The sequence below is a fragment of the Zonotrichia leucophrys genome, chromosome 7 (assembly GCF_028769735.1).
Source record: "Zonotrichia leucophrys gambelii isolate GWCS_2022_RI chromosome 7, RI_Zleu_2.0, whole genome shotgun sequence".
Taxonomy (NCBI): Eukaryota; Metazoa; Chordata; class Aves; order Passeriformes; family Passerellidae; genus Zonotrichia; species Zonotrichia leucophrys.
This window is the reverse complement of record NC_088177.1, coordinates 18839521-18863944: the sequence shown is the minus strand read 5'-3', so window position 1 is coordinate 18863944 and position 24424 is coordinate 18839521. Positions and strand designations below refer to the sequence as shown.

General features: G+C 41.2%; 2 protein-coding genes across 6 annotated transcripts in view; both read left to right on the top strand.

Moving 5' to 3' along the window:
• HYCC2 (hyccin PI4KA lipid kinase complex subunit 2) overlaps window positions 1–8405 on the top strand; it is a 50157-nt gene extending 41752 nt beyond the window's left edge. For all 5 annotated transcript variants that reach the window (XM_064718824.1, XM_064718827.1, XM_064718823.1 and 2 more), the window contains one exon: window positions 457–8405. In XM_064718824.1, coding sequence (XP_064574894.1) covers window positions 457–1061 — 605 coding nt within the window. In that variant the 3' untranslated portion in view covers window positions 1062–8405. The remainder of the gene's footprint in view (window positions 1–456) is intronic.
• A 322-nt stretch (window positions 8406–8727) lies between these two features.
• Window positions 8728–24362, top strand: ORC2 (origin recognition complex subunit 2). The gene is made up of 16 exons (XM_064718828.1): window positions 8728–8982; window positions 9880–10023; window positions 10308–10394; window positions 11261–11350; window positions 12572–12603; window positions 13766–13823; window positions 14685–14869; window positions 15474–15572; window positions 16496–16605; window positions 17967–18099; window positions 18501–18597; window positions 20244–20390; window positions 21259–21430; window positions 21708–21769; window positions 22448–22566; window positions 23259–24362. The coding sequence occupies exons 1-16, from the start codon at window positions 8886–8888 to the stop codon at window positions 23343–23345; spliced, it is 1719 nt and encodes a 572-aa protein (XP_064574898.1). The 5' UTR covers window positions 8728–8885; the 3' UTR covers window positions 23346–24362.
• The last annotated feature ends 62 nt before the right edge of the window (window positions 24363–24424 follow it).

Genomic DNA, 24424 nt, shown 5'->3' with positions numbered 1-24424 from the left:
TCTGACTGAAAAGAGATCCTTAGATCTTGCCTCAAAATAGGATAAAAATAGACTGAAAGGGTGCTGGATTTGTTTTAGTTTGGTTTTTTTTTTAACAGCATGTAGTAGGAGAATGGGTAGTAGTAGTATCTGCAGACCAAGATAAAACAAATTAGCCAAATGGGGCCCAATTCTTGTTTATAGACAAAGTTTGGGACCAATATTCTGACTGATAAAAGTATTACAGATGAAAGGCTAATCAAGCTCAGGGAGCACTTACTGTTAGACCCTGTTAAATATGGCAGGAAAATTGGCTGAGAATCCAAAAATAATTAAGCAAGTGGAATCCAAGTGGATTAGCAAATGAGGTTTGTTTTGATGTTCTGTGCACATCTTTGTCTCCATGTAACTTGAATGCATTCTCTGTTTTCTGATTGGTTTGGGGATTTTTTGGTTGCTTCTTTTTTTTCTTAATAGATACTGAAGGTGTAAATGGAAGAGAGGAGTCTGTAAACCTTAATGATGCTGATGAAGGCTTTTCATCAGGAGCTTCCCTCAGCAGCCAGCCAGCTGGGACCAAACCTGTATCCTCTGTATCCCAGAAGAGCAGCTTAAGGAAAACAGCAAGTGGGCGTTCTGCTAAGGAGAGAGAAACCTCTTCTGCAGCAAAATCCAATGAGAGCCCTCGGGATTCAGTAGCTCGAAAGCAGTACACGCACCAATCCTGTGACCTGGATGGAGATATAATTGAGATGACACCTACTAAGAAACACCTCAGCCTGCCTGCTGGGCAGGTAGTGCCAAAAGCCAACAGTTTGGGCCTGATCAGGACCGCCAGTGCTTCCTCCAGTAAATCATTTGACTATGTGAATGGCAGTCAGGCAGGCTCCAGTGTTGGAGCTGGCACAGAGGGTTTTACCAGTCTAGCAGCTGGCAACACCAATCGGTTTTCAACTATCAGCCTACAGGAGGACCGGCTAGGCCAAGCTGGGGAAGGTAAAGATCTCCTTTCCCCAGGAGCTCCCCTAACCAAGCAGTCTCGATCTCCAAGTTTCAATATGCAGCTGATATCCCAGGTGTAACTTTGACTCCCTTCCTTAGTATTCCCTCTTCCCTCTTAATCCCTGGCAAGTTCATCTGTAGGCAGAACATGAACCATCATCCCACAGTGTGAAAATACTGACTGTTGTGATCTCGTTTCATTTGGTTTAGCTATCATACTGTATTACTGAAACAGCAATAATTCTTCCCTCACTTTCATCCTCCTTCCCCCTTGTAAACATGGTTGTGAAGCAGTATATCATGTACTGTATGCCTTTTTCCATGCCTTCCTTTCTCTTTGGGTGATGTGCAATCCATCGTAGGCTGATCAGTCCCATTTCAACACTGTGAGACTGGAGACACCGGCGGAAATGGTGAATGTGATCCCTATGAGATGATGCTTTGGCTTTGTTAAGAAATAGAAACGGGTTTGTTTTCTCGGTCTACAGTACTGCAAAGACTACTGGATCCTGACTTGTCTTTCTCAGAACCAGGAGTGCCTCAGAGATTCTAGTGTGACTTTGGACCTCTCTGAGTCTGTGCAATCAATTCTGGGGAGGGGATTGTCATTGCTGCTCCTGGCTGCCTACAGCACTTTTTTCATTAAATGAGGGTAGTTTTCTCTTGACTGCCCCCAGTCTCTCATCCCAGAAGCTTTTGATGTTCAGCAACTGAGACATGCATATTAAGAAGCTGTATTCCCTCGGAGACAGGATTCTAGGTTGATAATGTAGGTTACAATGCACTGCTAATGGCGTTGTAGCCATTTGTAATGTTACATGTCTTCCCCTCCAGGACACAGGGTCATTCTGCATTTAGACTAAAAGTTAGATGCCACCGTGCTGTTAAGGCAATTTGGTTTGTAAGTGGGAAGGAGACACTACTTCCCCAGGAAATAATGGCTAGCTCTGCTTCATTTTTGTTGTTGCTGTTTTTGTTGTGAGGTGCTGATCACCGAATTGAAAGGTGTATTCGGGTAAAGAGTATTTCTCAGGCTGCTGTCTTTTGTACCGTGGCTGTTGGGACACCCCCACCCCTTTCAGCTACTTTCTCAATCTCCCAGAATTCAGTGGTGGAGTCATTTGAGGAATCCTATAGTTCAGACAGACCGTACTCTCAAGGTGCTGTCTCAGGGATAGAGACAATATTTTGCTAGGAACACTGAAGTTTCAATGTGAAATGCTTTTCTAGCAATGCCGTTTGTGCAAAGGGGTACTGACAGTCCATTTTTTTTTTCCCCAGAAGGATCACACTTCATTGCCTTGGTATATATAATCTTTTGAGGTTTTTTAACTCTCCTTTTTTGTGGATTGGCCCTGCTCTAGAAAATGCAGAACTCATGCCATTGAACCAGGCCTCGAATGTATATGACTGGTGTGTGGGCACTGGCTGGTACTTATGTTAGAGAACACTGCTTAGAAGCACATTTCTGGTTATTCTGGAGGATGTTTGTCATTCTCTCTCCATCTCTCTGTATCTCTGTTTGGAGTGATAGACAAGGGGAAAGTTCATCCTCTCTGCTCAAGTCCTGTATGATATCCTGGAAGTTTACAAACTGTAAACCTTCAGGAAAGAGTTACAATTTTTATGTGGGCACTTTGTTTCACTGTCACTGTGAAGGATAAATGTAAGCAGTTCCAAACAGGCTGCCTTTGAGTGATACTCTTTAAGATATTCAGAATAATGAATGACGTGGTGTGGTATTGATAGTTGATTTTGGTGGGGATTTTTTTTTAAGCTTTATTTAAAAGAGACTTTTTTTCAAATTGACATTAAAATTCATTAAAATGTTTTAAGATTTTTTTGTGGTTTGATGAGTCACTTTGCTAGCCTAGTCTTCATATCATATATTCATAAAGTGAATTTAGTGGCATCTGATGTAGAAATTCAGGTAAAGAGTAAATAGAGTCATCAGAATGACTATTTAAAAACCTGACAGCTTCTAAATGGAAAATAGTTTTTAAGGACCACCAGTCATGCACAGATGGAACTAAGGCAATGCTGAGATGAAGCTCCAAGGCTTACATTTCTGTAAAAATATCAAAAGCTGTATATGGTTAAAATCTTCGTTATAAAATAAAATTTTCCTAGTGGAGACAATTGGTAAGTCATGACTGGAAGTACCGAGTTTATACTTTGTAGAGACTATCAGAAAGGAAGTTTGCTTAAATATTTGGGAAAGAAAAGGTCAGGAGTGTCAGGTAATTTTCTAAGAATTACTTAAATTTAGTATTTTAAAAGGTAAAGTTGTTCATTAGCAAGGTTCTTTACTTTCTATATTTGTCATTAGATGCATTTCTCCAGAAGTTTTAGGGCACTTAATTGGCATCAGGTCAAATTTTACAACCTTTTTTAAAAGCAGTTTTGTTTCTGTGGGGTCCCACACTACAAAAACTATTTCAGGAAAGTGAGATGGCTTTACTGACTTCAGATAGGGAGGTCAAATGTACATGTGTAAATTCAAATGGTCAAAAACTTCAGTCAAACTACCTTTTAAATTATTTTTACACTTCTCATTTTGATCATGTGCCTTTTTTTCTGGTTTCATTCATTGTGTTTTGGTTTGTTCTTGTGTATATTTACCTACTCCATATCAGACTATTTGAAAAGAGTTCAAATTTATCCCTGTTAAAAAAAATATGGGTTTTTTTCTGCTGATGTGGTACATCTGTGACTTCTCAAAAATTACCCTTTCAGTGCAGTGTTTCAGTTGTGGGAGCTTGTTCTGTTGTTTTTCAGCCGAGTACTGTTGAACATTTACCTTCCCAATGGAGTCATCCCAAGTATCTCCAAGCCAGCTGTAGTAGGAGGCTCTGCAGTGCTGTGTATTGTGTTGGTCATTACTGCTGTGTTTCAAACCACTCTAAGGTGTGGCAATGTCATAGCAAATCTTTATACATTATGTTCAGTGCATTCCAAAGTACTGTGACAGAAATAAAATTAAAAGTGTTTGGGAAATGGGTGGAGGGAATAATCTGCTGGGTTTCTGATTATATATGCTAAATACTAAACAAAGTACAAAACATACTTAAATTTTCTGACACCTGTGACAAATGTTTAGACTTAAATCAAACCTCCTTATCCTAAATGCACTCTGCTGAGTTCTTTTAGAACATTTGGTACTGGAGGCACTAGGTTTAGATTTCTGCACTGTTTGAGTGCAACTGCAACATTATAAAAGGACAAGAAGCAGAAAACTATGATTTTCCCCTCCATATATGTGCAAGCATGCACATACATGGAATTCTTAGGTGAGGAAGGGTAATTCTGATGTATCCATATACTTCAGTAGGGAAAAATGAAATGTTCCTTGATACACATCACAATATGCTGTCATTTTGCAATATATTTTTTTTTACTTTATAATTTTAAGAAAATACAAAATGTTGGGATTGTGAACTCTAGCTTGATTATCCTTTTCAGGGATTTATTGTGAGCAGCTTTTTGGTTGAAAGGCATTTGAAAGGTGAACCATATTTTCATTCAGCAGAGAGCAAAGTGATGCAGTAAAAATACCTATTAAAATTATTGTTGCAAAATGACCGTTTCAATTTCTGTATTATCCCTTTAGTTTTCATTTGGAAAATTTTACAAAATACATACTTTGGTATCACTGTCCATTTTAAATGCAGTTTTCTTTGAACACCCTTTCTGATGTGAATTTGAAGTTTTTTAACAGTATACTTCATTCTGTAATGCTGAACATAATGTTGCAGCCAGTAAGCATTAGATCTAGTATTTGTAGTTTGCAAGTGTGTTGGTCTTAAATGCATTCCCAACATACTCCTGTTAGCTTTAACGTAATTAAAGTCATCAATATAGTGAGAAAAAAAAAAAAGATATTTTCTGACAAAGTATTTATTTGCACTACTTATGAATACTGGAGTTTACTGGGACAGGGTTTTTTCTCACCATGTGAGGTTTACTTGTGTGTGAGTAGGTGCATACATTTGTCACGTGCTGACAATCAATTGCCTCAACTGTGTGTATACTGTATGTAAATAGGAACGTATTTTTCAAGATTAAGGGGGAAACCTGCATCTTAGTGCTGGTAAAGCTACTCTGCAGTAAGGTGACCCCAACTCTGCTTTTTGTCTTCAGATACTATGTGGTTTGTTTTACTTCTTTAATGAAGTTTATTAGTGTTCTTGGAAAATTATAGCTCCAGGGAAATTTTCCTCAATATTTAATGTATAACATGTTCAGAGAACTATATTTTGAAAAATTAATTTTGGAATAGATAATTCTATGCTATGGCTGTATTTTAACCTAAGAGTTTGAACTTGTCCTATTTTATCGTGAACCAATGGCTATCTCCTCTAAGTGTTCAGCATTCTAACTTTGGTCACAAACCAGACATGTTTATCTTGGCTTACAAATTTAAATTAATTTGAAGACTAAAAGAGAATCAAGAATAACTTTTTGAATAAAATCATAAAAACCAAGCTGCACAGTATAGGTACTGCGCTCATAATCCTAGAGGAGGTGGGGAAAATAGAATAGAATATGTTTGAATGAAACATGTACTGCACACGAAAGAAATTATTTTGATGTTAGTAGATCTAATAATCTTATCCTTAAATTCTCTCACTGCCAAAGATTTTGCTACCTTGGCATGTTTAACATGACATTAAAGCCATCAGCTAGATGTCATTTGTAACAAGTATTTATATCATAGGAATATTTTTCATTGGAAGAGTAAATGTACCTCTTTTATTTCAGTTTCTTGTTTAGGATTATTGCAGGACTAAAGTTGCAAAATATCACTCCTTTTCAAGCATGCTAAGCAAACAAGCCAGATCCTCTGTACTTGCATCACATTCTTGATTTATATAATTTTTTATATTTTATATTGTCCTCAGTATTTTAAATGCTGTTCTAGCATTTTTTAAATTTTAAATTTTAATTTAAAATTTAAATTTTAAATTTTCTAGCAGTATTTTAAATTTTGTTCTAGCATATGGGCCTTAATCTCTGTTCATTATTTTTATTTTTTCCTAACTGGCACTTGGATAAACTTTGCTGTTGAAAAGTTTTCTGTTGGTGATTCGGGGTAGTAAATCAGGACATGGGTGTTGTGTTAGTGAATACATGTATCAGTCTATCAAAATTTCTGTCATGGCCAGCTGAAGAGACAAAATACTTGCCTGCCTCTTCCACAGTGGTGGAAGATGATGGTGAGCTGTGAGTAACTTGGTTTATTCCTGGAAATAGGAAGTAGATTTTGCAAGACTGATACTTACCAGGTTTCCCATGTAGTTATTATGAAATTTTATTTAAAATAAATCTTGGAACAAGATTTTAAAACAACTGCCAGCCATTTTAGATAAACTTGCCTAGTAGGTTTGTCAAGTGTCAAGGCCTGTGATATTAAAAGTTTAGAAGAAAGCTGTGCAAGTCTTAAGGGTACCTTACTGCTTCAGAAAAAGATTAAGAAAAATCTGTCCCATTTTAATCCTTTGTATTTGAGATTTAATGAAAAAAAATACAATTTTGATTCCATCCTTTCACTTATTTTTCTCTAGGCTATACTTTTTCCTGAATTTTATTTAACTGTGTTCATCAGATTTTACCAAAGGTAGTATCTGAGGGACCAGTTGAATTAAAAATGGGTCCATAAATTGTCCCTTCTATCATAAAGGATTCTTAAGGTTTTCCTGTGAGGAGCTTGATGGGAACAGATGTATATTAAAGCTTTGTATCCATACAGTAAAACGTTGCCCTGCATTTTACCTTGTGCATGATGAGCAGAGTGATGAGATCAACTTTTATTGAGCAGCCACTTGGGCGTGAGCTCCCAGCGTTTTACAGTCTGTAAGGTTTAAGTGGTTTAGAGAAGACTGTCTTTGCATTCTGATGCAACTTTTTAATGAGTGATTAATAATCTGTTCAGGAGTCAACATTCAAATTGCTTTAAAATGTGGTTTGGAATTCTCACAGGTTTTGATTTTAGAGGGCAAAATGGTCAGGGGGAGATTTCTGTTTAGAAGTATCTGCTGGTAAAGTGTCTCTATGGTGCTTTGTCATGGAAACTTCTTACAAATCAGTAGTGAATCCTATGTGTGTGAGTCCTCATCCTCCCCAGAACTGATCATGAAACAGAAAAAGTAGAGCAACCTTTTACCTTTAGTTCTAAAACAAATACTTGGGAGTAACAGAAATACTGGCTATTGACACTGTTCTTTCTGTTTAGACAGTTACTGTGGTCGTGCTAGAATTTCATGTTATTAGTTTATGAAAAATGCAAGTAGTAAAAACTTTGTGGCTTCAAGTATACAGTAGATGTGAGTTAACAACCACTCAGGATAAATCAACATGTCAAAATAGTAATAGATTCCTAGTACTGGGGTGTGTGATGTGTGTGTGTGTGTCAGTGTTCAATGATTACTTCTGTTTTCTTGCACATAGTAAATACTTTAGGGGTGGGTATTCCTAGCTGGTTATTTATGGACAAATACCATATGATTAAATAAAACAGAGTCATTTAACACTTTTTTCATATTGAAGATTCCAGGAAAAAGCTAATAAAGATTTTTAATAATCAGCTGCTCTTAATACATTTTAGATTTACTATGGTAGCTTTTATTTGCTATTAGAAGACCCCAACAGCTAAATTGATATATACCCCATGCTGCATTTTTTAAATTTGTAATTCCTGTACTTGACAATGAGATTTTTGATCTGTTTTTGTCCTTGTAAGAATACAGGACTTGCTCTCAGTTTTACTAGCAAAAAAAAAATAAATAAAATAACACATTCTGCGAGGATTAAAAGATTATTTTCTTACTTTTTTCGTCATACCAAGTTTGTTTCTCTGAACTAAGGTTTCTGAGGATTTTTACTACTTTAGCATTATTTAATCTCATAGAAGGAGCATAAGCAGCACATAGCCCACTTCTGTGGACACAAGGCTAGGCAAAAGGACATGGCTTGGTGGTGTGAGCCCCTCTTGACCAGCACAGCCCTGCTTGCTGGTGTGAGCCCCAGACCTTCGAGATTCGGTACTGGTGAAGGACTAAATCAAACAGGTTTTCAATAACCGTGACCTCTGCTGTATGATGTCCTTTAACCTGGGGACCAGGGAAAGTCTTCATTCTTAGTCCTGAAGAAGGCACGTATTGAAGATCATGTTATTGGTGCATGTAAGCCATTATCTTAACTGTCTTACTGAGCTGGTTCATGCTGTTGACTTGTTGAAATGTGAAATGTAGTTACTATTGACTTTGTAAATACCTGCCAGAGAAGAAATATAATTATTTTAAATCATTGTAAATAGAGATGTATAAAACTCGACACAATCTGCAATGCAGAAAAAATTATATATATATATATATAAATATATAAAGATGTTAAATAAATATCGTGCTGTTTCTGAACAGAAATGACTACTTTGTGACTTGCTGGTTTTTAAAGATGTGATTGAGGCTGGTGCGGGCGGGACGGGCGCAGAGGGGGGCAGCCGTGAGGGGGCTCTGGCGGGCGGCGCTGCTCCGGAAGGGGCTCGCGGCGGCTTCGCGTCGCCACAGCGACCGCGGGCACGAGCTGGGGAGCGCGCGCGGGCCCGGCGGCGGAAGTCCCGCCCTGCGGCCGAGGCGGGCTGGGAGCACGGCGCGGGTTGGCCCTCGCACAGGTCCCTCAAGGCGCGGCGCCCGGGTTGGCTGCCTCGGGGACGGCCCCTGGCTGGCGCGTGAGCCCGGTTCCGCCTCCCGCTGCCGCCGCCTCTGCCGGGGGCGCGGGAGCGGGCGGGACCCCGGTCCCGCAGGAGCGGCGCCGTGAGGGGAGAGGGCTGAGGCGGGGCCGCTCCGCGCCCCCCTGGCGGCAGCGCCCCCCGGCGGCGGGGCCGCGCCCACGTGAGGGGAGCCGCCATGAGCCGGCCCCAGGGGATGCGCGGCAGCCGCCGCTCCCTGCAGGTGAAGTTCGTGCCCGACGAGGACGTCCTCAAGCACATCTCCGACGATGCAGGTACAGCCGGCCCGGGGCATAGCCCAGCTCAGCGCCGCCCGCTGCCCCCAGGGGCTGGGAGAGGGCTCTGAGCAGCCGCGGCCGGCCCCGGGAAAGGGGCTCTGCAACACCCGAGCTGGGTTCTGCAGGAGGACGAGGCCTCTGGGGTTGTTCTGCCCTGCTTGACTGCTCCACTCAGAGTGTCTCTGTCCCAGGCCAGCACTGGACAGGCTGCAGAACGAGCTCTCGGTACCAGCTATCCCCGCAGCAGCGTGTGCGGGTGCCGGGGCAGCGGTGCGGGGAGCCGGGGAGCTCCTCGGGCCTGATGCAGTCAAACACTCGCACGGGCAAAGCGGAACGAGGCTGCCGGTGTGTGCCGTACGAGTGCTTTGCTGCACTTCTGACTACTTTTAAGCTGGGGAGCCTCTGTGGAGATGCTTAAAACTTGCCAGTACAAGGCACGGAGCATTTCTTTCAGGCTTCACTGCTGGTCCTGCTGTGAGCAGAAGGTCATGCAGGTGGTGACCAGAGGGCTTTCAGCCTACAGGCGAGGTATTTTCCAATCGCCCCTCGTCTCTAGGAAAAAATAAGAGTTGCCAGGTACCATCCCTTTGCATGCAATTTGATACTTAATGTGTGAGCCACTGTCATTTCTCCTGTTCCTCTCTGTGGAGCTGGTGTTCGCTGGAATGGGTGTCTTACCCTCATGGACTGCAGGAGCCGCATTTGTGGTGGAGGAGGGAGGAATGGCTATAGGGTCAGATATCGACCAGCTGTTCTTTTAGCAGGACATCTCAGCGTTGAATTTGTTGAGTGATTTGCATAACAGGAGCCTGGTTCTCTTAAGTCGGGTGGCTGTGTACTACTGCAATAGAAATAATGAAATGGCAGGAGGTTAAACTTTTATTACAATTCTAGGAACTAAAGTACGGAAGGACAAGGCTCAGCTGAGTGTCAGTGTCAAGAGATTTGTGAAGAAGCTTGAGAATATTTCTGATAACGAAGCTCAGGAGATCCTGGAAGAGAAGAACTATGTTGCTGCTCTTGGAATATGTGCCCAAGGTATTAGCAGGGGAAAACCTGACACAGCTCTGACTTCAGGAGATTCTTTCAGTGTTAGGGTTGTACAGTGCTGGTAAAGTTGCTTTTGAGGGCTTAATCTGCTCTGTCTGTGCTTGTGGTAACAGGTAGAAGAGAAGATTATGATTCTAGGATTTTAATATTATATTTGTTCTGTATCACCTGCAGTATAAAGCCAAATAGTGAAATGTTACATTCCATCTTTCTTGGGTTGGGAATATTATCAGTGCTTTTAAAATAGCTGCAAGTAACATGTCTTTTCACAGATCCAGTGGGCAATGGCTCAAATATAAGTGGTGGTGAAGTTTACTCATTCCAGACTCCCAAACGCTCCAATAAAATGGCAGAGCTGGGTATGTTTTGCTCTTCTTTCTCTGCAGACTTAGGAGAAGCAAGGAGAAAGTGGCAGTTCCAGAGAGGGTGGACTGTTTCAGTTCAGATAAGGTGCTTGAGCAGGGTTGTCACTCACATGAAGAATCCTTGTATGTTCAGCGCCATCTGAACTTCATTAGTGTTTATTTGTCACAGCTAATGCTACGTGCTACAAAGGATGAGCTGAGGGGCAGGGATCATGCTACTGAATGAATACAGAAACTGGGTTTGGTGCTGTGTCTTGGGAAGTTGTGTTTCCTATCTTAGACCTCCTTCTGCAGCAGGGTGGATTTCACTGGTGCTGCCTCCTGGAGCCACAACTCAGTTTGAAAACTGAGGGAAGTCATACTGTGACGATCTGTTACATGGAATAGGCTGTTGGTCACACAATGGCAGGAACTGTTAGCAGGGTATTTCAGATCCACATCAGTCATTCACCTTCAGCTGGTACTGATAAAGAATAGACACAGGTAAATAGTTCTTCCTGGGGAGCTGATGTGTTTGCCATATCTGATGATCTGTTATGTCCAGCTGAGCAGTCTTAGAGTACTAAGTGAGCCTGACCAAACCTTGCTCTAATTCAAAGACATATGATCTTCCAGGGAGCAAAACGTGCTCTGCCATCAGCCATATTTGTAAACTTAATTAATTGAGCAGTTCAGCCTTTGAAAATCTTTGCTGAGGAATACAGCCACCTTTAGAGTTAGAAAATCCTAGAAGTTCCTGAAATGTCTAGGGAATTAATATGAAGAGAGCATTTCAGGTGTATGGCTCCATTTCTGACGAGCCAGAGCTGGAAGTTTTGTACCTGACATGTCCTTCCTTCCCTTCCCCCTATTTCCTACAGCTTCTGAATTAGCCCAGACACCAGAAAAGAATGTGGCACCTGATGACTCCAAATGCCCTGAGAAGATGGCCAAAACCCCTCAAAGCAGCAGTAAGTCCTGTGATGGTTTGGGGAACTGAAGCTGAGTGAGTGGGGGTTATGTTTCTCTTTAAGTGGTGGAGTGAATGCTTGAGTTCCAGCTTCTCTCATGCTTAGGTATTCTAGTTAACACCAGGGCTTAAGTATTCAGGTTAACACATGGGCTGAACAGTTCGATGTGCATGGCCTGTGCTTCACCTGGGTGTCAGATCTCTCCTTTGCCCTGCTGCTCTAGAGGAAACATGAACATCTCTCTCTTCTATTGCTGTGACATTAATTACTTCCTTTCTGTTCAATAGAAATACTTGCACTTGAGAGAGTTATGAGCTGGGCTGGTGTGTTAAACACTGACTGGGTAGGAGTGTGTGGGTGTTCATGTGTAAATTCACACTTTATTATATAATATTTAACACCTAGTGCTGTAGGGAGAAATACAGGTGGGAGAAGTCGATGCATGTCAACACGGGCAAGAGGATGTGCATTTATGCTTGGAAATGGAGTTTGATGTGCTCGGGGAGAGAACATTAGCTCATTTTTCAGCTTCATCCCTCCCTGCTGGAGTCTCTTCCTCCTTCCTGGCCTCCCAAAGCTGTGACCAAGAATTAGCAGCTGCCTTCTGTGGTAATAACATTGACTCTTGTGTGACCTGACACAGGCAGGCTGCTGGAGCCACCACAAACTCACAGCCAGAATGCAAAGAATGAATTTATTGCTATTAACTTCCTGAAGCAACACCTGGGCAGAGGGCCATGAGTGGAGATGCAGGCACCCTTGTGTGGGATTCAGTGCTAGGAGCAGCCTGCTGTTCACACTGGTCTATCAGTGGTTCTGCACATGCATGGTTTATCCCCATGCTGTGATCTTCACTGGGTTCTGATCTGCCTGTTAGGGTGCCTCCAGACCTACCAAACACCTACGTTATCTATGCACAGATGTTCTACTTGCCAAATCATACACAGGGTAAACAGCAATAGACATGGTGTATCTGTTTTTCTGCATTGCTGTTTGAGCCTTTGCTATCCCCAGCTGCATGGTCACCTGAGCAGCTCTCTTTGTTCTCTCTTGCCTGCCTGTGAGGAACTAAGGCTTCCCTCATAGGATTAACTATCCAGGGAGCTGACATTCAGGCACAGTGTACCTTTGAACAGTGAATGCCTGTTTTTCTAATGGACCATATTGTGCCAGTGTTGAAAATTTGCAGTGCTCTGTACAATGCTGTTTCTTCCTTTTCAGAGCGTTCAGGTTCAAACAAAGTGCAGCAGAGGGTGAGTAATGACTTTTCATTGCTTGGATTTTGTATTTGGGCTTTTTTCCCCACTTGTAAAACTTGAACTAGCCAATTACTACAGTTCTGGAAGGGAAGGACCTTGAAAAGCGTACTCTACAGTAGAGATGTCTCTTCTGTTGTAACCAGAAGGAGTAACTCAAGTGAGAACCATTTGTCAGGACTATGGGGTTTGGAGTCAGTGGGCAAATAATAGGTTTGACAGCTTAATTGTCAGGGGTGGAAACTATTTTCTTGCATCACACGAGTGAGGATGCTAGATAATCCCTTCATATACAGTTAAACTCACAGCTTTCCAGTTTCTCACTAAAGGAAGAAACAGCCCTAATTGTAACAGGAGTTCCAGAACTGTGATGCTGTTCAGTTTCTTACTTACCAATTGGTTTATAAAAAAGAGATACTGTGCCAGACTGCCAGTTGTGGTGGCTATGGAGTGAAAGAGCTGGCTTTCTAAAATAGTACAGCATCATAGCAGAAATGTGTGCACAGTTTTTCTGGTATGAGGTTCCAGGATGAGATACACCTGAAAAAGACATGCTGTTTGGGGATGCCATAGTCACTGCTTGGTGATTTCACATCCACTTTGTCAGGATCAACAAAAGTATTTCCTAAGTATTGCAGACTTGATCCAGTGTCCAAGTCAGGCATGTGCTTTAAACATATGTAAGGAAAATGTGACACTACAACTTGGTGAGCCCAGGCAGCTTGGATTGCTTTGCTGTACTTCTGGGCTTAGTGTGCTGAGTGGTCTTCTGCCATTCTGGTTGTTGTTTTCATGGAGGACTTGAGGTGACTTTGAGTAGACAGCATGATGTGGAAGGTGACTGCTGTGGGGACTGAAGCATTTCCAGTTTGTCATTGCTTTGGTTTGGCCCTTCCTGAGAGGCCAAGATTGGCATCTTGGTTGGAGATTCAGTTTTCTACTCTCCATGTTGAGCTGAAAGAATTAAGCCCCTTTTGGAAATTGATCCTGTCTCCCTCTTAATGGGAAAACAAGAACTCTCCATACTTAACTGCCTCTGCTTTTCCAGTTTCATGTGGGCTGAAATACTTTGGAAATGTAACCCTTCTTTGCTTGGCAGAGGGTAGTTTAGAGGAGAGAGATGTTTCTTTTAATGCATGTTTTTTCTTTGCTGTTCCAGAGTAAAAAGAAAGAATTTGTGTCCACCACACCTTACAGACTCAGAAAGAGACTAGCAGGTAAAGATCAGCCTTTGCTGTCAGCTGCCACAATCAGTGAGGCACTGTGTTCAAGGGAGAGTGTTTTCCTGTTGAGCTTCTGTCTGTGGTAGCAGTGTGACAGAAACAGCCTGATTTATCCTGCAGAGAGCATAGAAATGTCCTTAAGGAAATCCATGTAGACCTTTCCTCTACAACTGATTGCTGCTAAGGTGAGAGGTGGAAGGATTAGAAGCACAGAGTTACTGAACTTCAGTAACATGATCAAAAGAGATCTTACCCGTGCTGACATTTAGGGTGGCCCAATTGCTTGAACCAGGCATAAAACTTTTGGATGATGGCTGGGATGTCCATGTCAAAGTATTTCCAATAACTGGTTGGCTAAACCAGAATGAGTGCAGAGGAGAGTTTAGTACATGATATTTCATCTTCTGTTTCTTTTGTGTTGAGAGACCAAAACTGAGCCAGATTTCATCTGTGCTCTTCAATCAGTGCTGCTAACAGAGGTATCTTACAACAACTTGTTTGCAGAATGTGACATAGAAGATACTCAGCCTGCTCTATTGGCACTTGGGAAAACTGACACAGAGATGCTAAGAGAAATAGGGAATTCCATTTTTAGTCTTTTTTTATAGTACAGTGATGTTTCTTGGTTGGTATCAAGGAGGGGGCTTTACTTAATAATACTTTGTGATCCTAGAACTGCAAAAGAAATGGCCATCTGTGTTTGCAGTTCTCTTAAGCAGTGATTTTACTTTTCTGTGAAATGTATTTAGGATTCATATGCTTGTAAAACAACTAGAGAATGTGTGTGAGATGGTGCAAAATGAGTTCTGTGTAAGAAGTCATTCCTAGCTTTTAACCTTAAAATTTATGCTCTAGCTCCAGATCCCTATTTAGAAAGTGAGAGTGAGTATTCTGCTTCCTGCTCAGAGGAGGAGGATGAGGATGAACAGAAGGAAGTCAGCGCTGTTTTATCAGATCAAAAGACTCCAGCAAAAACTAAGGCTGCATCTACACCTCCTCCCAGAAACAGCCTAGCCAAAAAAAATAAGGAGCAGAAGATGGTGAGTGTACAAAAATATACCCCTGAGCTAGCAAACATGGAGGGATGTATGGTGACAATAAGCTGTTAGTGACCTCACCTGACCCTGGGGAAGAACTGCTCAACTCATTTATATCAAACCAGCTGGGCTGGCTTTTGCTGTACTTCTGAGTAATCCTTGGTGGACAGGCACCATGTGAACCTGTGTGCTCACTCAGCTGGCATCATTAGCAGCTTCAGAAGGAGAAGTCTAAGATGTCCATGGAGCAGGAGACTTTGTATTGGGACAGGATGAAGAAATTGATTCCTGTAGTACCAAAAGGAGTGCACATTACTGTTTTGGCTTGGTGTTCAGCTTAATTGTCTTACTCCCTATAGAACCGGGATCCCCACACCAATTAAGAATTACTGTTATCTCATCTCTCACAGAATCTCTTTTCTGGCTCTCTCTTCGGGAAGAAAATCATCTGACATTAGCTTTGGCAGAATGCAGCTATAGAAGCCATTTTTGCAAATAATTTCTGTCTTTCTGTATTCACCCTTGCCCTATGTCTCATTGGCCATCTTAGGGAGAGGGATAACTTGATAACAGGAGGAGAGTTGCTGACCTTGCTGTCCTGTTATAGGGCAACTTGGTGGAGGAATACTTTGAAGCTCACAGCAGTTCCAAAGTGCTCACTTCAGACCGAACACTGCAGAAGCTGCGGAAAAGAAGATTGGATCAGGTACTGTTCATAGTGAGTCACACGACTCTGGGTTTTTGATTTCTATGATATAGTGTTCCCCTGCTGTTATTTGAAATTGCTGCCCAAAGTAACATCTGGATTTTTAGCAAGTTCTTTCATAACAGCTGTGGGAGTAAATCACAGCTTACAGTGTTAAAGCTACTGCTGTCTTCAAAGTAGTTGAAGGTTTAGCAGTTTTGTCTCTCAGTACTTTGTCTGATACATTGCAGTTGCCTTTCCAGTGTCAACTCTCTTCTCCTGCAAGGGAGTGGGAAGCAAAGCTGTTAAAATTGTAGAGGAAGAGAGGCCAGTGTAGATTTGATGCTGACTATCATGCTACTGTGCTGTTTAAACATCAGCATTACAGCATATCTTGAAAGCTGAATTAATCCTTTGATTCTTGATGCTTTTCTACATTGAGCTATCAGCTACAAATTATATCCTTTCTGCTGTATTTTTTTTTGAGATGGTGGGCATTTTGAGCATTCTCTTGTAGTGACAAACACCTGAACCCTTGCTAAGCATATTGATTGGAGCCTTTGTTCCTATGGCCAGGGATGTGATGTATCTTGTTGGTACAGTGCTTGGTGATGTGTAAGCTCCGTGTGTATCCGTTTTTCCTGTAGTGGTTTTTCCATACTTGGCAGGAGAGAAAAATACACAGTGTGTCATCTGTTTTAGTCCTAGTCTTGCTGCTGTTTACCATAAGAAGGTTACTTAATCTCTGCTTTGTATCTCCAGCAGCAAAACTGTGCCTAGTGGGGTATTAATGGGGAGAAATAAAACTAACCACAAACTGAGTGCACTGACAATGAAAACTATTCTCTAGTTAAGGGAGCATGCTAGAGGGTGTTTTAAGGACTTCAGGTGTTTCTCTTGCTTCTTCTCAACTTTGAATGACTGTCATCTCTTTCTCAACACAGCAAACACTGCGTGATCTTTTGAAAAATGCTCCCCTTGCTTATGCTGCTGAAATTAGAGACCTTAACCAGCAACATGAATCCTTGTTTTCCAAATGGATGCTGCAATTACAGTAAGTATACAAGGAGAATCACTGAAGAAGCTTAGTTAAAAGGCACTGCCAGTACATTTCCCCTCATGTCAGTAACATCCTGTGGACGAATTAAGGAGGAAAATTTTTTCATTGTTTGCTTAAATTTAAAAGTGGGTGACGTTAATTTAATTCAGTGTGTCCTGTAGACCAAATCCTATCTGATTAACTCCTTGAACTGAATGTCTGAAGTGCAATGAAGTTGCATTCTACCTGCTTAGCTTGCCTGTGCCTCTCTAAACCAAACTAGAGGGCATTCACAAACAGGGACCATGAATAGTGAGAGAGCAGGGAAAATGAATTATGAGAAGAGTGCTCTTTGTGAGGAATCATTTTTGTTCTCAGCAGCGAGTTAGTAGTGAGTAGCCCACCCTCACCATCTTCAGTCTATGGCTATCTCTAGTGGTGTAGCAGTTTATTTCAGTGCCTGTGGTACCTAATGATCTGGGCATGAAGAAACCCTAATGCTTTTGGAAACACTGGCAATATAAATTTTATTTGGCTTTGTGTGTATCTTCATGGGAAGGAGAAGGGTGAACATTCAAGAAAGCAAATGAAACTATAGAGACCTTTGAGATTCTGAAGCACCTTAAAGAAGGCAGACCACCACCCCTGAGGCTGGAGCCAATACTGGTGATGAGTGCTCATTAGACAAAATTAGTTCCTGGAAACAGGCAGTGTTTCTGATAAACTGGAGAGGGGTTTAGTCTAGGTGCAGTTCATCAAGGCTAAGGCCTAATGAGCATTTCCCATATCATAGTGCAGCCTGAAAGAGAATGAGGGGTGTGACTTAAGTCAGCTTTTCTGGGTCTCTGCAATTCCATACCATGCTGTCTTTATGTTTTCCTGCCTCTGTTTCTGTGGAACAATCAGGATAAGAAATATACAAGAGTATAGAGTAATTTTGCTTTGAAATTGTGCCTGAGGATCGGAGTGGTAAACCAGTATGAAAGTTTGCTTTTTTTTTCTTGTAATTACTTGGACCTGTAGTAATTAAAGTACTTGGTGAGGGGATGCATGTGAGTGTTGATCACCGTTTCTTACCTGAAGTTGTAGATTTAGTGTTCTGTTCTTAGTCAATAACATTTTCTTCCATCCATGTTTTGCTAAGTTTGTGAGCCTCTAGGTGGCTAAAATGATTCTTTTGCTAGGATGCCATGTTCCAGATTCCTTCCAGATTCCTAACCTTATTTATCAGCTGTAAGCTTAAGGTAAGCCCAGAGTTGACCAAACATGAAATTTTTAAAACCAAGATTGCAGTGGATCATTTTGCTTAATGAATGTATGGACCTAAACCAGACTTGCACTTCTTTGATCCTGTGTATTTGCTCACTTTTCTGCAGCTTGGGTTTCAATATTGTGCTTTATGGACTGGGCTCAAAGCGTGATCTGTTGGAGAAGTTTCGTACCTCTTTGCTCCAGGATTCTGTTCACCTGGTGGTTAATGGATACTTCCCCAGCATCACTGTGAGATCTGTAAGTGGGGGAAAAGCTTGTGGGTTTATGTAATCATCCTGTGCTACAGATACCCCTAGAGTCTTTCAGTGCAAAATGTTAAGGAAACCTGCTGCACCCTATAGCAACAGACCCTGTAGAGCAGTTCCTCTCTCTTCTAATACTTTGAAGAAATGGTCCCATACATTTTCCAGGGAATTGCAGTATTTTCTGTCGTGAATAGATACTCATCACTCTAAAGCCTTGTTTTATGTCACTGTTTTGAGAAGGGGTATAATTTATTTTTTGTTTATGTTCACTGTTTTAGGGATTTTATGATAATAATCAGATTATCTCTCACAAGGTATCCAAGGGCTCAGTTTAAGATTTTCTGCACTTCAGTGTCAGAGCCCTTCATAAAGAACTCCCGTTTTCTTTTTCAGATTCTCAACTCCATCACAGAGGAGGTTTTGGACCATATAGGGACCTTCCGCAGCCCCCTGGACCAACTTGAATTCATAACCAAAAGGTTCAAAGAAGGTGAAATGACTAACTTTATGCATAAAAACATTAGAGTCTATTACTGTTAAGAGAGCCTGGACATTTTCTTCCCCTATAATTTTTATAGAGGCAGTTACAGTTTCCTAGTGCATTGTAGCTAGTATATTTCTTGCTTGTAATGTATGCAACATATATGAAAACAAGCATGCATTAGGAGTATCTGTGTACATACGTGTGTAACAACCCCATGTCAGCTGTTAGCTCAGTCAGTGTTTTACAGCAGGACAGCAGTGGCAAACAAGCAGGTTAGAATTGGTTTCAAAAGCAAAATTAAACAGGTATTGCCTCAGAAAGGGCTTGCTGAATTGTTTCTGAATGTCTGTCTTACTGCTTGTATATTCATACGCAGATAGCCATGGAATCTTAATTGTGCATGGCATTGGTGTTTCAGTGGTTACATTCTGTTTTTCATCATTACCTTGGGAGTATTTCTGGTGGGACTAAGAGAAAAAGGCAGGGTAACAGCAGTTCCCACCTGAATGTACGTAAGCCAGTCTTGCACTCTGCTATTGCTGATCTCACTGGTTTCCATTGGCAGGCAAGTATGTATGGATTTGCCCAAAAACTGGTTACAGTTCTAGAATTGTTTCTGGACTCAGGAAATGGTTGTTTATTGGAATAAACCAACCGAGACTCCATTTTCTTCATGCAGGAAAAGCCAAATCTTTATTGTATAGGTCATGTTTTATAGGATTATCAGGAGGCCCTGTGTCAGATCTTATTGTTGGACAATACATTCACACTTAGTTCATTGGTTGGTACATGGTATTTTGCATATCTATCAAACTTCTGTATTTTTAGCTAGTTTACATATTTTTATTTGATTCTCATGAGACAGATCTTATTGTTTACGCAGATGCTAGTTGTTTTTCACCCAATAATATGTTCTTGTGTTAATGAGCTCTCATACCAAGATTGTTTTCACATGGGAACTTGCAGATTTCTTAGCTGGACTTAGAAGACATGACAGGCTAGCTGTTAATTTAAGAGAGTAGGCCTGATTTTATGAGGCCTTTCTTTTATAATTCTTCTACCTGTCTATGACAGTTGTTCCCAGGGACAGGTACAGCAGCAAGAAGCTAGCTGGAAATTCTAACATCTACCATTTGCATTATCTGAGCTAGGTCTCCAACTTTTTTTCAGAACTTATTAAAATTTTCAAGGAAGTTAAGATGCTTTGGATCCAAGTTTGAATAGAAAATGCATTTTTACTGTGAGGAGGAGCTTAAAGATCCTAGTCATGTAAATCAAAATCATCTGAATAAACTGTGCTTAGTCTTCCATTCTGAAATATATTTCAATGACCTTTAATTGCAAAAGAAACACAGCTAAAGGAGCAATTCCTGTTAAAGCTGTGAGCAAGTGGAAAGTGGATTATAGCAGAAAAGCTTAAAATGAAAAAAAACAATTCTGTAATTGTGATGACAGGGAATTGAGAAAAACCCTTTTAGGTGCTCAGAAACACCCAGTGTAGCTTCAAACTATGTTGTACAAGGAAAGCAATATTGGAGGGATGTGTATGGAGAGTGGTGAAATACACTTGTGCTACACTGCTCTGGGAATGGGAAACCAGCTTGTGTGCACTTCCTTTGATTGTTTCTCTGTTGTTTTTTCTGACCTTGCAGATTCATCTTTAGAGCTCTATGTCCTCATTCATAACCTGGACAGCCAGATGTTGAGAGGAGAAAGAAGTCAGCAGATCCTTGCACAGTTATCCTCCCTGCCTAGCATTTACCTCATTGCCTCTATTGATCACATCAATGCTCCTCTCAGTGAGTTCCCCTGGGCCTGATCTAGCCAAGAGAAGGATCTGTGTTCTGCTTTGGGGCTGCTGAGCATGTTTCATAAGCTCATGTGTTGCTTACTATGTATTACTATTACTGTGTGTGTATTACTGTTGATGTGTAGAACAGATCTGTTGATGTATGTACAGTCCTGATTGGGAGTGTGGCTGTGCTGAACCAAAACGGTGTAAAGATACTGACAAATGCCACTAACCATAATATGCAAATATATACCATAACATACAAATAGACTCCAAGCTTTTGGCACTGTTTGATTTTAGGAACTTACTGAATTGGAGATTGGATTATTAAGGATGGCAAAGCAAATATACTTAAATAACTTACTTATATTAATTACTATTATGACTAGACTAAAAGATCCTAATCAGAATTATTTACTACACAGCACAGGTAGCTGAGTTGATTTTACTCACCCATACCAACAGCTATGGGCAGATCTCTTTAGCTCATCCTGGAGGAGTAACCTTGAGGGGTGTCCCCACTAAAGGGAGGAATCTCCACACACTCTGAGAAGGGTCTTGTTTCAGCTATTTTACCCCCTCTCTAGGTAGAGCTTTAGAGCTTCCAGCTACAGCCAGAAATTGTTCGCACACTCCTGACTCTGGAAGGATTTACAATGTATCTATGGAAAAGGGATGCCTGCAAATGTTTTGTTGCTGAGAATTTGTCTTACTGGAACTGCAGTTATCAGGGTGTATGTAATGTGAATTTCACAAGCATATATTGTTTCCTCAATCCTACACCAGAGCTGCGAGCATTTTAATATTGCTTGTTTAATTCCTTAGAAAACATAAATCTCCCAATTTTGTCTGCTCTTTCTGTTCTGTCTGTCTAGTGTGGGATCAGGCAAAGCTGAGCCTCTATAACTGGCTTTGGTATGAGACAACCACATTTAATCCTTATGTGGAGGAAACATCTTATGAGAACTCGCTTTTAGTACAACAGTCTGGATCTTTGGCTTTGAGCTCCCTAATGCATGTCCTGCATAGCCTCACTCTCAATGCCAGGTGAGACATTGTTACACTTCACAGTAGCACTTGCCAAGGACCCAGTCCTTGCAATCTGTGTTTTCTGATAATAGTGTTCCAGAACAAGATGGTAGGACCTGGGTTCCAGCTGATTGGTTTCTTTAAATTTGGATAGCAGGCCTTGTCCAGTGATGAGGTTCACAACCAGGTTCTTTTTGCATAAGGCAAAATTAGTTAATATTTTCTAACTGTGCTAGTTTTGGATTGTTTTAAAGTTATTATTATTTTGATTTTTCCCTTTCCTCCTTTCGCTTAGAGGGATATTCAGACTGCTTGCTCAGCACCAGCTGGAGAAAAAGGACAATCCATCTTATCCAGGTAGGTGCCCACCTTTTCTCATTTTTTTGGGCAGTTGCTGTTCACAGCAGCCCTGGGGTTTGGTATGCAGGTTACATATCCAGCAACAGAAGTGCTGGAACAGTTGTCTCAGTGAGGCTCACTGTCCTTCTAGTGACACTGTCTGACTCAGACAGGAAATCAATAGACTGGCTGGCTCTGAAGGACTGCCTTTACATGCTTAGACATGACTGAGACTGTTGGTGAGGGACTGTGGACTAAAAAAATTAAAAAAGAAGACTGAAATTGTATAACTTGCACTTAAATGTCCTATATAACTGGCTTCTGATGTACCTGTGCTTTCTAGGATACATGTGGAATATTCTGTCACTGTGTCGTAGGTGTTGCAGTGGATATGAATAACATTTTAATGGTAAAGAAAGCAAGATAGAGGAGTTGGAAATTAACGATTGTAAAAAGTGCATTTAAAGTGCTATTAAAATTCCATTAGGCAGCAGGGTGACTCACATGTTAATTGAGCTGTTTTCCATTAATTACAGAAGTATTACCTTGGCTGTATACTTCCAAGAAGTGATGATACTGTGGCCACTCTGGTCTAAGCCAAAGCAAGACTTTCAGGTGGATATGTGGTGTTAGACCTGGGAAAACCTGACAATCTTACTACTTCAGTTTCCTGTTCTTGCCTTTTTCTGTCTCCAGGGCTGTCTTTCCAGGATTTTTACCAGCAGTGTCGGGAGGCTTTCCTTGTGAACAGTGACTTGACACTCAGGGCACAGCTGACAGAATTCAGGGACCACAAGCTGATCCGGACCAAGCGGGTGAGTCCAGGGAAGAATTCTATTCAGCCATTTTTATTTGAATAAAAAGGATTCCTACTTGCTGTATTGTTTAAGCACGTAAGAACTGGCAAGGGACTGAAATTCTGTAATTGCAGCTCTTTCCATGCCTCCAATTTGTCAACACCCTTTACACAGATAGAGGATTATAGAAACACAGTGTGCTTTGGTTATTCAGCAACCTACACGTCTTCTTTTGAAGACTGTGAGAAGTAGCAGACTATGGAGCCTGCCAGTCTGTTTCCAATAGTATTACCTGTATTTCTATAAGGAAGGAATGCAGACTTGTCATAATAATGAGGCAGAACAGCAGTAGATATAGTGTTGAAGTGTTGAAGATAAGTGTTGAAGAGCTTTGTAGTGTCAAACAAGCATAACCCACCAGAAGATTTCTCATTTAATGACTTTTCTCAGTATTTGTGCATTTCCTGTGTTGCTCCAGTGAACTATTCCAGGTTTTCAGTAATGTAGTTGTTCAGAATGCTGTCTAGCTCTATTCCAGACTGCAGATAAACGCTAGCATGAACTATTGCAGTTTTCAGTGATGTAGCTGTTCAGAATGCTGTCTAGCTCTAATCCAGACTGCAGATAAATGCTAGCATTGCAGTGCTGTCTAGTGGCTTGCCTGGCACTGTACACTGGGGTTAACAATGTCTGTGCATGTCTGTTCTCAGGGAGCTGATGGTGTGGAATACTTACTAATTCCTGTCGATGACAGTACCTTGACGGACTTCTTAGAGAAAGAGGATGAAGATGTGTAACATCTGTGTCCTCAGTGTCTACAGCAACTGCTCTCAAAGGCTGCTGGAGAAGGGCTTATGCTCAGATCTCTTTCTCCAGCCTCACAGCTGCTGCATTGATAAGTAATAATTCTAAAGAATCTTGCTCATTGTTCAACTGCCTCAGGTAGTTTGGAATGATGATTCTGTAAGCAAGGCCTCTCTTGCGCTCTAGTTGGATTTGTCTGCTTTGTCTCTTAGCTCAGACAATGCCTTCTTCCTACCTGTGCATCCAACCTCACAGCCAGAAAAACAAACTTGGTGAGATTGTGCCTTCTGCTCTCTACCTCAGTAGACATGAAGGTTTTATTGGAGCAATTTACTTGGGAAGTGCAAATCACAAGATGGTCAAGAGCTTTAGTTTGTACTAGTGGTGCAAATTTTCCCATTTGAGTGCTATCCAGTACTCCTTACCATTTAGACAAAACTAGCTTCCATTGTATGAAGGCAAGATTTATAGTGCTACAAGACCTGTCTTGACTGCATGAGGAAAGGAGAATATAAGTGGGTTTGGGATGCTGCAGGTGACTTAGTAAATTCTGGCAATAAAACTGAAGGACTTGTTCCAAACTAACATCCTTTTGTAAGATTTAGATAATCAAAATTATGATGGACTCATGTCATTGCCTGCTACTTTCCAACGTGCAGTCCAGGAATATGAAGAGGCTATGAAGCTTTTTCGTTTATTTTTTTAAATCTTGATTGTATATTTATATTTTTTACATCAGGAGTGCCCACTGATCCTGGAGGAGGCCTTAAATGCCACTTAGAAGCTCTCCCTTTTTTTAAGCTTTTAGAGGTTGGGAGACTACTGAAGTTTGACATCTTTTCTTCAATTCTTTTTTTCTCAGTTATGTGGGAGGAAGCTCTGTAGTTCCATCATCTGTAGTCTGCCAGCCAGACTTCAGGGACTCTTTATGCCTAATATTTGGTAGCTGTGTTACAGCTCAGTGTTGTAATAGTTCAAATCAATCAAATAAAGTACTTTATTAATTTTCATTAGTTTGTCTTGTCTCTCACAATCTTTTTATGTTACAGGAAGATCGAGATCCTTTTGGCAG